Genomic DNA, 11,979 nt, shown 5'->3' on the forward strand with positions numbered 1-11,979 from the left:
TAAAAAACCATTGCAAATTGCTGCTCAGTTTTTGACTCTGGGTTTGTCGGGTTCTTGGTGAACCTACAAGTCCTATATATCCCCACAACCAGGAAGGTCCAGCGGATGTAACGGTATATTGCTTTCAAAGAGCTGTCATAATTAGAAGAAGTTACAGGGGAAAACATTGACACAAAAGGCTGTTTTTTTCAACTAATTTTCAATTTTTCCTATATTTAACTTATTTTCTATAAAGAAACCTTGATGGATCTACACAAATGACCCTTGCTGAATTCAGAATTTTGTCTACTTTTCAAAAATGTATAGCTTTCCAGGATCCATTCTTGCTTTCACACCCACTTAGGGTAAATCAGATGTCTAAAGCAACTGTTATTACCTATTGATTTTTTGATGCATTTCTGCCTTCCAAATGAGAGACATTGTGTAAAAAGAAAGTCATTTTGAAAAATGACCGATAATTCTCATGCTAGTATGAGTATTCCCAATTTCGAAAATGTGCAAATATGTACTGTTTCTAAACTCTATAATTTGTTCCCATTTCAGAAATACATAGGTGTCTTTCATACCGATTTTTCCATGTATACATTTTCCCACAATAATTGCTATATACCCGGAACATAATAAAAAACCATTGCAAATTGCTGCTCAGTTTTTGACTCTGGGTTCGTCGGGTTCTTGGTGAACCCACAACCAGGAAGGTCCAGAGGATGTAACGGTATATTGCTTTCAAAGAGCTGTCATGATTAGAAGAAGTTACAGGGGAAAACATTGACACAAAAGGCTGTTTTTTTCAACTAATTTTCAATTTTTCCTATATTTAACTTATTTTATATAAAGAAACCTTGATGGATCTACACAAATGACCCCTTGCTGAATTCAGAATGTTGTCTACTTTTCAAAAATGTATAGCTTTCCAGGATCCATTCTTGCTTTCACACCCATTTCTACCATTAACTGTAAGGAGGTTGAAAGCACAAAAAATAGCAAAAATAGGCTATGTCCCAGAAAAATGCCAAAACTGTAAAAAATGTTGGTTTTCTGACAAAAGTCTGTCATTCCCTAAATGCTGGGAAAATGGTGATTTCAGCCCCACAAACCCTTTTTTGATACCATTTGCAGAGAAAAACCCAGACGCTTTCATTTGCAGACCGTTTTTCCAATTTTTCACAAAAAAACACAAAATGTTGCTGTATTTTGGCTAATTTCTGGGACCCTTCCATGGGAATCCACAAACCCTGGGTACCTTTAGGATCCCCATGATGTGGGAAGAAAAGGACGCAAATTTGGCGTGGATACCTTATGTGGTCAAAAAGTTACAGGAGCCTAAGCGCGCAAAGTGTTTAGCCATGCAACAGTTGCATAACTGAATACTTATAAGGTCCCAAAAGCGAGACCTATTGGCTATGCCAATGCTTGTTACTATATGCTGATGATGTTGTAGTAAGGCATCAGGTGCCAATGGCACTACAGTGGCATACTGCTTACCTGCTTGAGGCAGTCGTTACAAACTGATCATAAACACCATAAAAACTAAAATTGTAATGTGTGACAAAAACAAACCTCATTTTGTACAGACGGTATTTGAGATTCCCCAGACGCTGCACTCACTATAGCATGGTGAAGATTATTGCCATGACATGGTGCAAATTAGTGCTCTTAGCACTATGCGAGCTTTGAAGAGTTATAATAGCGAATATTGGGTTCTCTTATTTAGCCCCTTGCAGAAGACAAATGAGGGTAAAATGAAACTCAAGATGAATGCTGAAAACCAGCACAAGACCTTTCATAATGCTCTGTGGTCGAACTTTGTCCACACTCAAAATTTAATCTGAAATGTCTTCAATAAAAATCTGCCTTTTACTGATGCAAGGGATAAACAAGTCTGTAGCGAGCAAATGTATGGGTGAGCTTCTTATGAGCTTCTCCTCCTTGGCCTCCAGTGTTGCAGCTGGAAAACAATGTTGTTCCAAGAAAGACGAGAAAACAAAAAGTAGCGCTTCACTGTCAAACTCTGTAAAGTGGCGCAAATGTATAAGGCAGTAGTGTGCCTTAAGGGTGTGTCGGAAATTGTTGTAAAGGAAAGGAGAAGCGGCGTTAAAGTACGCTCAAAGTATGTCAATAAAAAACAAGCAGGAAGTGGGATAAGGGAGGGGGTAGGGGAGAGAGGCACGCAGGCTGGCAAATGGTAAGCACTTTCGCGGCCGCTTTGATGTTCTCAGTGGCCGCGCGGCTCACTGAGAACATCAAAGCGGCCGCAAACTGATCACGCAGGCTGTCAAATGGTGCTCGTGCCCGGCGCACATGCACTGAATTTGGAGGCCTGAAAGCACTAGTTTGCACTTCCAAATCCCCCATTTACTAAAGCTCTCGCCAGAGCAGCGCTAAAGCGCTGACTCAGGCGAGACCTAAAAAGGCTTGACATAGGAGTGGGGGGAGGCCCAGCAGCGAAGGGGTTAAAAATCAATGTTGTCGCATTGTATACCCTTTTAATTTATTTGACAATTCTTTGTTCATCCCGACAGGTGGCGCTCGTACCTCAAACCACCTCGAAGAAAAAACAGTCGTTTGCCTCGTGTGCGTCATAGTTTCCATGAATGCATAACACCAAGCCGGAAATGTTGACGTTATGTGGGAGGAGACTGGGGGAAGGGATGTGCATCCCTCTGGTGTCGACGGCTATGGGCCAATCAGCTGAAAGACTCCTAGTGCTCGGAATGACGTCAGCGGGTGAGGTGGGGGGAGAGCTTGCGCTTGATAAATAGGAGCTGTTGCACAACAGGTACCCTTAAGTCCGTTCGGGCGATTCCAGTCAAAGTGGATCAGCGGCTGCAGCTTGATGTTCTACGCCGGGTCAGGCTCCCAGACTGACTGAGGAATAGACCCGCTGGGGGCGCGAATGAAGAAATACCTCTTACTACTATTCAAATACAGGGGTCTCGTCAGAAGAGGGAAAAAGAGCAAACGACGAAAATGGCCAACTATACAGTGCGGACTGCCGTTCCTGGTGACTGTACCGACATTTTGCGATTAATAAAGGTAACTGTCCGCGGAACTAAATAAGAACTATGTCCTGACAGTCATTTTGCAGTGACGTCTTGTGTACCACCGTCTGCTTCCCTCACTCTACCCACACATTCGAGATGACTGCTTTACGTATAGACGAAAATGACCGAGAACATGGTTTTATTTCTATGTGCGTGGTAGGCGATATGATACCGACCGTGATCAAGATGGCCGCTGTGCGATGGTGCCTGAAGGCGGTACCGCGCCCTATTGCCCTTGATCTAGTTAACGACTGTCAATAACTTGTCAAGTGTCCCTTGCTGCTATGGCTGTGGTAAACCCATCTCAACCCATTCGTCCAGAAACACCCGCGGTGTTCGCACAAGTGCACTCTTGCCGTAAAAGTAGCAGGTTTCCGCAAGTAATAAGGAAGTTCCTCTAGGAAATAGTTCAAAGTCACCACAGGAACTAAACGAAACTTGTGCGAATATACTTTTTACCTGTTAGACTACAAAAAGTTTAATTTGATTCCCACTAACGAGTGTTCATTTTATGAGATTGGCGTTTCCAGTGACAGACGTGTGCTCTTCCTGACGTATACGTAATTGTACTTCCTAATTTCACATTTCTGGATAAATAACTCGATGAAACATACGGGTCTGCAATCCATAATACCATATACTTTGTTCCGTAGGAGCTGGCTAAATACGAAGAAATGGAGGACCAAGTAGTGTTAACTGAAAAAGGTAAATCTTATTGGTCAAGTTCGAACACTTCCTGGCCAAATGTTGCGCCATGTTTCAACCACTAATGTGTGTTCTTCTCCAACCCCTCCCTTTTTTAAAAGATCTCCTGGAAGATGGCTTTGGAGATCACCCGTTCTACCACTGTCTTGTTGCAGAAGTCCCTAAAGAAAATCAAACTGCTGATGGTAACGTGTAACGTATTTTGTCTATATTGCAGACGTATTTTGTCTATATTGCAGACGTAATGCCTGTTGGCTCGACACATTAATATAATCATTAACAAACATTTTAGTTGTTTTGTTTGACCCTAATGTGCTTTAATATACATTGTTGAATTATGTTTTTTTCTTTAATTTGTCCCCAATCTTCAGGTTACAGTCTCTAGCTTCGCCATGTACATGGCCCTAGCGTGTACATGGATGGGCGGGGAGGTAACTAAAAGATCCGTTACACAATAAAGTAGATGATCATGATAACTTTGAGGTAAGGCATAAGGAAAGTGCCAGTCCCAAACTTTACCAGAAAGTAACACGGTACATCAGAAATATGTCCCACTATTCTTAATTAAAATAAAAGGGGTGATAATGTACCTTGTAAGTGCGCTTTGTCGAAAGAGGTATGGGGCCACCTGCAGGCTGTTGCCGTGTGGTACACGAATGTTGAAATTTCGATGTAGGCAGATAACACCGAATATTGCTGCACTGTCCTTAACTGCGGGTTGCTTGCAAAATTTGGAAATAAAATAACGAATGCCAGACTGAAACTTATTTGCTGGATCCAAAAAGCTGCATTCCTTTCTGATGTGCCGTGTAAACACGGGGCAGGGGTGGGGGTATTTCTAACTGCCCTTTGTTATCTTAGGCAGGTACAGTGGAAGGTCTCCACAATCTTCCCGCCTACAAACTGAACTTGTAATATTGTGAAAATGTGCTAACTGCTCAAGGTGGGGTTAATTGTTTGGTTACTGTGAAAATGATGATCGTTCTGGACAGTCGAGGCTATTTGTTTACGTGTATTGCAACTCCTAACTATAATTGGGGAATCTAAATGGGTGTATGCATGCATTTAATACGCAATAAAATGTGTTGGAAAACTTGCTTGGTAGCGACGTTTATTTTTCATCTGATTAACATTCTCTTGTTTTTTCCAGGGTATACTATTGTGGGATTTGCGATGTATTACTTCACTTACGACCCATGGATTGGAAAACTGCTTTATCTTGAAGACTTCTTTGTAATGGATGAGTTGCGAGGTATGTTGTCCGGTGTGGTATGTTTTGATTGCGAGCGACACGAAGGTTACTTTCCGTTACAAGATCCGGCTCAGCAGCATTCTCTGAAGTACACCATAATCTTATCACGCCCCGGATTTCAGCATCGATGGGGCACCGATTGGCCGTTTTATTACTAAGTGACACTGTAGACACCTGTTAATCTATTGGTCTTCTAAATGAAATTCTGACGCTCTACTGACCTGTATGGTTGCATAATTAGGTATGCTGCCCCCCCCCCCCCCCCCAAAACGATATGCTGTTATCAGCCTAGCCTCCCCAATTGCGTACATACTGGCACATGTATCAAAGCTTTTTGCAATCGCAAACTTTAAGATTCGCAAAAATCGGCCGTTTGCGATCGCAAAATTAACTTGCGATTAGAGCGCACAAATTTTGAGTAAGCACTCGCGTTGGAATAGTCACTTTGCTTGTTGCATAATGTTTTTGATCAAAGTTTGCCAGATTGGGCTGATGTCCAATGTGTTGGGACCTAAACGGTTGTTCTGGCTCGGTCTTTCATGTAGTTCTTTGGTTTTCTGTTAAGTTGTCATATTCCACCGCGTTAGGCTAAAACCTTTTCCGAATGACCCGCGCGTTTTCTAAAGACGTGTTCAACTAACTCAGATTTGCTTTCATTGTAGGTTCTGGCATTGGATCAGAAATCTTCAAGCGGCTGAGTCAGGTAATTGAGTTTTCTAGCTTACACTCTGAGTTTGTGCAAGTATGCTCATCGTAGTTATTGTACATGGACTATTGCTCCCGCGGTTACTAAAGCCATTGACTCCAGGCGTTGAAAAATCATGTTTAAAGACCTGCAGGACTTGAAGAATCTACTCAATGTAACTTTAATGTATTTGATAGATAAACCAGGCTTATTAGGTCACCATAGCAAAATATTTTATTTTGCAGTGCTACCTTTTTCTTCATGATCACATAGAGCACCTTCCAATACGAGCTCAGCATTCCTGCTGAGCGTTTGCACCATGCATAATAAGAATCTAGCCCACATACAGGGAAAACGTGACCACTGGCTTGCCTCTTAGTTTACTAATGGCATTGCCATCGGTAGCGGGCAGGAATGTTTCTCCATTCACCTTTCAAAACTCACGTTTAATAAATCTATTTCTAAAGCATGAGGTGGTAGTGCACGGTCCTTTACAGACAGCACATTTTCTATTGAAATTGGCAAAAACGAACTTATGAATAAATGTGTCAAGACAAAAATAAGATTTAGAGGAATCTTTAATGCTCCTTCACTTAGTGAGTGAACAGAACACCTGTTTGTCACCTCGCCAGCAGGGGCGAGTAGACCCTAAAGATTGTTTGTCCTGATAAAATCTTACACTCCATAGCAAATGGGCAAGTAGATTTGTCGAGGCCTAAACTTGTATTGCTGCCAATGCTCCTATTGGGAGTTACTGACCTTTTAAATAATGCTTCTGCACCCGGCTTTTATTTTATTTGTCAAGTAATTAAAATTGGTGCTATTAACTGCTATTAAATTCCAAATAAAACTAGGAGGATGCAAATGTCAGTCTACGATTAAAACCAAACTGTGCAATCGAGCACTTAAATTAAATTGACTTTATCATTGCAATGGCATGACCAACACAGTCAAACCATTCACTCCTGGATTGCAATAAACATCGTGTTGACACATTTGCTGAATGAAGCTAAATGCATAGGTTCGGGAGTGCTCATGCAAAATTCTGCCTGTTACACCTAACAAAGTCTCATTTTGAGCAGTCATTAGGACACGGATGACAGACCGTTCGAATTGTATTTGTATCCTGACACTGCCCAGCAGGTCAGAAATCCTATTAAGTTGTTTCTGCCCCCACATTCAAAATTAAGTGTCAAGCTAGCACTTCTCATTTGCTTCAAAGGTAATTTGGATTTTGAGGGCCTTTTACAGAAAGTAAAACGTCCTACATCTAGAATTTAAAATATGGCCATTTAGTTTTCTTAAGGCATGGACAATTATGTTGTGAATTTTAAGTGGCAGGGTTTTTTTTCTTATTATTATATCCGGTTTCCTCCAGGAAACAAATGGTTTTTAGTAGATCAAGACATGCATGTTATGACTGCTCACTGCATACAATGTTATTCCATTTGGTCTTAATGCTTTTAGTGATGGCATTTTCCCTAAATTTGTTTTCACCAACAGCTAGCTATTAGGTACCGCTGCAGCAGCATGCACTTTTTGGTGGCAGAGTGGAATGAGCCATCTATCAAGTTCTACAAGAGACGTGGTGCTTCAGATCTGTCCAGTGAGGAAGGATGGCGCCTCTTTAAAATTGACAAGGAATACTTGAGCAAAATGGCAACCGAGGAGTGAAGCTAATCTAGTCAGCCATGTCACTTTTAAACTGTTTATTTAGCTTTCAGTAAGACAATGTAGTAGGTTTACAAGGGCATTAATTCAAAAGTTGTATTACCAGTGGCATTGTAACATACCGTATTTGCTCTTAACGAAATGGAGTAGTTATAAACACGTTGGCCCAAAAGGTTCCAAGCAAAGCCAGTTGTACACTATTCTTTTTACAAAAAGATTTCACCTTGCAGTCTTCAATTATTTAAAGCTTCATTCTTGTGAGTTTCTTGTAAATGTGTACAATGTACACACTGGTATGTAAGGGGGTTTGTGTAATCCATTGTTGTATAAATAAAAGGAATAATTTTATCTGCGTCCTTCTTGATGCCCAAGTTAGCAGTGATGTTTTTCCCCGGGCACGTTAATACAATGGGAGGTTTATGACTAATCAGTAGGTATAGTGAAGAAAACGTTGTCACAAGTGAATGGTTAGTCCTTCATAAATGTGTACCTGAATGCGAATAATGGGGAGGGGGGGCTGGAGAGGGCCTTTGAACCCTATAGCAGTGTCAATGTGAGGGATAACATAACCGTCAAGTGTCCTCGTAGTCTACAGTTTGTGGGTGAACTGAACCACCACCCCCCCCCCCCCCCCCCCCGTCCTCTTCATATCCCGTCTAATCTCAAAGTGATCCCGTTGACAGTCCCCAAGCCGATACGTTTACCCTCGGCCAGTTTCAAAAAGACGGATCAGATGGATTTTTGAATCTGCAATCTGCCCTCAGCTGGTCTGATGGAACTGGCAATTCGTGGCAGCTGATTATAATTATGGGGTTTGCTCATTTAGCCACCTTGGTTTGGGAAACTGGTGTGCACCACTAAGTCTTAAATCCTGCATGGGGGGGTTAAGAGGGAGGAGGATTGCGTGCATTCATAAGGAATTACATTTATGTACTGATTTCTCTAGGAGCCAAAGAGCTTTATTACGAGTAGCATGCTACACAGGAGACCCAGAATCAATGGACAGTCAATTTGGGGATAGCCTTTCATGCGGAAGGAAACCATTCCATGGACTTGCACCAATTTGTTTGTTGTACATTAGTGACTTGGTTGTGTCCTGTTGCTGGGGCTATGTGAGAAGGAAATGCTTGCTGGAGTTTTTTTAGGGAATATAGTGGAATTTTGTGCAATCTGGCTACATACCTGTAAAAAGAACCGCTTTAGAGGTTTGTGGCATTTACCATTCTCTCGAGACACTTTTTTTTTTTTTTTTTTTTAAAGATGAGACATATAACTTGACTCCCTGCAAAAAACAAGCCCAATGCTTGAGACCCCTTTGCGAAGAACCTTCAAGCAATGCGACATTTAAGCTTTTCTTTGAACCCTTAATCACAATTTGACTCCACCACCCCACTATATCGATGCTTTCAATCCAAGACTATTGTGTACCTGCTGCACAAATATATTTGATACCATAAATGATTGTTAATATTAACCAACCTGTTTACACCATACATAAATTGCACATACAATGTAAACACTCACCAACTTGAAATATAAGTAAGTAGCTCATACTAACGTTGTAGCAAGTATCGTTAGTAATTTCAGTGCATGTTTCTGATCCAATCGCTACCTGGTTCAGAAAGTGCTGTCCACCTGAAGAGCAACGGCCCCCAAATAACTGGGACCATTTTCTGCAAAGTGAATGGGTCATCCTTAAATTTGCATAGAAGTTGGCGTTTGACACTATATTACGGGCTTTCCTTTTACTTCTCAATAGTTCTATGAACAGCAATGGGAAAGGATTTGTTTGGGAGGTCTCTGTCTGTCCTTAGGAGCCACGAAAATGGTCTAAGGAAAAAGCAATCTATTGCAGCAGATGAGTTCAAGAAATTCCAGGGTGAAGCAATTCTGTGGGTGTCCTTATCTCCAGCAAACAAGATGGAACTGAGACACTCCAATGTCGTCCTAGCACCAGACTAGACACAGTGCCTAGTTATAAAAAAATGCATTGTCCGCATTTATTGCTTGAGATTGTACACTCAGAACAGTTTTCTTTTCTAAATAGCATGTGAAAATCGTATCTTATCAGCCAACCAATTCTTACTGTTTTATTAAAATGCATATTTCAGTGAGCTGTCTATCATTTAACCCACGGAGGTTTTGTATTGCTAATGGGCTATACTTTTCATAAGAATTGGAAAGTACCTCCTAGTCCCATAAGTTTAAGAGGCCCTGAAAGAGTAAAACCTGACTTCAGGAGCACATGATGAAATACTTCCCATACCATGTAAATGTAACTCCATGGGCTGAACCAACTTGGAGCAGGGCATAGGGTATTTTTATCTACTCAGCAACCTGGATGTCTGGACCCCTAGGTAACTTAGTTTCAGAGTCACACGACCATTGTCCAAAAAACGTCTGGCTTTTTCAAAGTCACATCACCATGGTCAGAAAATAAGTCTGACTTGCCATCCAATGTACAAGCAGAATCTCTCATTGGGGACCTCTACCATAGTGGATGGTTTTTGGTCTGTTGAGTGAAATGCTTGGGGTGTATCTAGTAAAGTGACACATGATCCGCAGGATGATCTCTGCTCCTCTTCTATCAAGTGACAGGAAGTCCATGTAGGCCAAATCAACCTGTTCACTTGGAGGTGGAGCAACACTGCCACCCTATTGGGTTGCATATTCCTTGTGATGATGCATTGGTACATTTTTATTAAAACACTTTTATTGTAGTTTTTATACAACGAATCACACAACTGGGAACCAGAAACCAAAAACAGACACATTGTTGATAAATTACATGTTGCCATTATGATTATATTATCTGGTGGACGCCCACCCCTGACATGTCAATCATACAGAATCTGTTTTACACTTCCCTCCTGGTCTCCTCCCCCCCCCCCCCCCCCCCCCCCCCCCGTTACCCCTGCTCGTGGTCCGTTTCCATTGTCTGTCATTACTAGTATACTCCTGCAGGTGCCCTTAAACTGTGTCAATTTTTCTGGGACGATCCGATGATTGATACACACATTTTTCAGCTCTCATGCACCAATCCATATTGGATTCCTATTCCAGCATTATTGGGGGTTTAGGACTATTCCATGTGCGGATCAGGTCTTGATGAGCTACCATCAGAGGAACATTGCAGAAAAGCATTGCATTTCTGTCTAAAGTTTGATCTCCAATTTCCATGGCCACGAGCTGTGGCGTGATCTCTACTGTTCCTTCCAACACCTCTGAGTTCCTGTGCTTCGCCCCCTTCCAGAATGGCTGAATCTGAAGGCAGCCCCAGAGTGTATGTAGCAGTGTAGGATATTGCCCATATATAGGAAAATTACATCCTCCAGTCTGGATCCCGTCTCTGCCCCTCTGTACTCGTGGCCAGTAGCTCAAGTGCCACTACAAATAGCAGGTAGGCCTGTGGCTAGTCTGAAGTTTGTTGAAAGGGCCCCTTTGACTTTTACTCTAGCCATGGGGTTGGTGTAGAGCAGTCTCACCCAGGATGAATCTGGGGCTGAATCCCATCTTCTCCAGGACTTTGCACATATAAAGCCATTCTAAGGAATCAAATGCCTTTTCGGTGTCCTGGGCTAGCAGGACAGCTGATTCAGCTATGCTAGTCCATGTGTGCTAAGCACCCACCCAGGCAACATAAGTGGTCTTGTCGCTCTGTAGGGCATGAAACCCATCTCACCAGGGAATCAACCACCTGTACCAAGGTGTTGGCCAATACTTTAGCTAGAATCTTGATATCTACATTCAGCAGGGATATTGGCCTTGGTTTCCCAAGCTTATGGAGCAGTACAATTGTTGCTTTTCTGAGGTCCTCTGAGCTGGTGATGTCTAGTCCTATGAAATAGTTAATGCAGGTGACCTGCAATACAGAATTTGGCACATTTAGAAACATTCAACTGGTATTGGTATCCAGGGTTTGCCTCCCCTTCCTCTGGGCTATAGCTTCAAATATTTCTCTCTGTTATTCCCAATTCCAACTCCACCCTTCCTTTGTCTCCAAGTTGGGCAACAGAGAGGTCTATGATAAATCATTCTTAGTCCCTGGCTGGTCTGTCTGGCTTGGTATAGGTCCCCTATATACGAGGCAAATATCTGTGCGATCTCTGCCAGAGTTTCAACTAAGTCTTTGGCATTCCTCCTGACCGTCTGCCCCAGTGTCAACCCTCTTCCCTTTCGTTGACATCAGGACAGCCATTTGCAGGTGCATAATTATAGGCAAGTGGCCTGAGGCACCCTGCGATAGAAATGTGGTATGTTTGAATCAGGCTAATTGAAGGTATGGTATCAGGAAATAATTCAACATGGACATAGAATGCAACATGTTAGCTGTAAATGAGTATTTACAAGCCTCCAGGTGTTCCTTCCTCCAGAGATCAGCGTACCTAGTGCTTCTAAAAACTGCAATAGGCACAGGTTGGTCCGGGTTCTCTCCTCAGAGGCAGTCCCCGTGTGCAGTTAGTTGAGGTCTCCGCCAACAAGGAGTATGGCCTCTGGTAGTCCCGTTAGCAAACTCCCCAGTTGGTCCTTTCTCACAGGTTTTAGCGGGGGGGGGGGGGAGTAACATCCACCCATGATTGCAAGAGTTGCAGCAAAAAGGGATTGATTGTTTAGGATTCCCG

The 11,979-nt window shown here is 42.3% G+C and overlaps 1 protein-coding gene across 1 annotated transcript; it reads left to right on the forward strand.

Annotated features, from left to right (window-relative positions):
- The first annotated feature begins 2,623 nt into the window (after window positions 1–2,623).
- Window positions 2,624–7,705, forward strand: SAT1 (spermidine/spermine N1-acetyltransferase 1). Its single transcript, XM_085622410.1, has 6 exons — window positions 2,624–3,036; window positions 3,698–3,749; window positions 3,851–3,934; window positions 4,900–5,001; window positions 5,664–5,704; window positions 7,190–7,705. Exons 1-6 carry the CDS (start codon window positions 2,971–2,973, stop codon window positions 7,358–7,360), a joined length of 516 nt encoding a protein of 171 aa, XP_085478536.1. The 5' UTR covers window positions 2,624–2,970; the 3' UTR covers window positions 7,361–7,705.
- The last annotated feature ends 4,274 nt before the right edge of the window (window positions 7,706–11,979 follow it).

This window comes from Triturus cristatus, chromosome 8 (genome assembly GCF_964204655.1).
Source record: "Triturus cristatus chromosome 8, aTriCri1.1, whole genome shotgun sequence".
Lineage (NCBI taxonomy): Eukaryota > Metazoa > Chordata > Amphibia > Caudata > Salamandridae > Triturus > Triturus cristatus.

Excerpts from the sequence above, each read along its gene's own strand:
- SAT1 (XM_085622410.1), top strand. The coding sequence starts at position 2,971 with ATGGCCAACTATACAGTGCGGACTGCCGTTCCTGGTGACTGTACCGAC. Across the intron at positions 3,750-3,850 it reads AGTAGTGTTAACTGAAAAAG|ATCTCCTGGAAGATGGCTTT; the intron begins GTAAATCTTATT and ends CTTTTTTAAAAG. Across the intron at positions 3,935-4,899 it reads AGAAAATCAAACTGCTGATG|GGTATACTATTGTGGGATTT; the intron begins GTAACGTGTAAC and ends TGTTTTTTCCAG.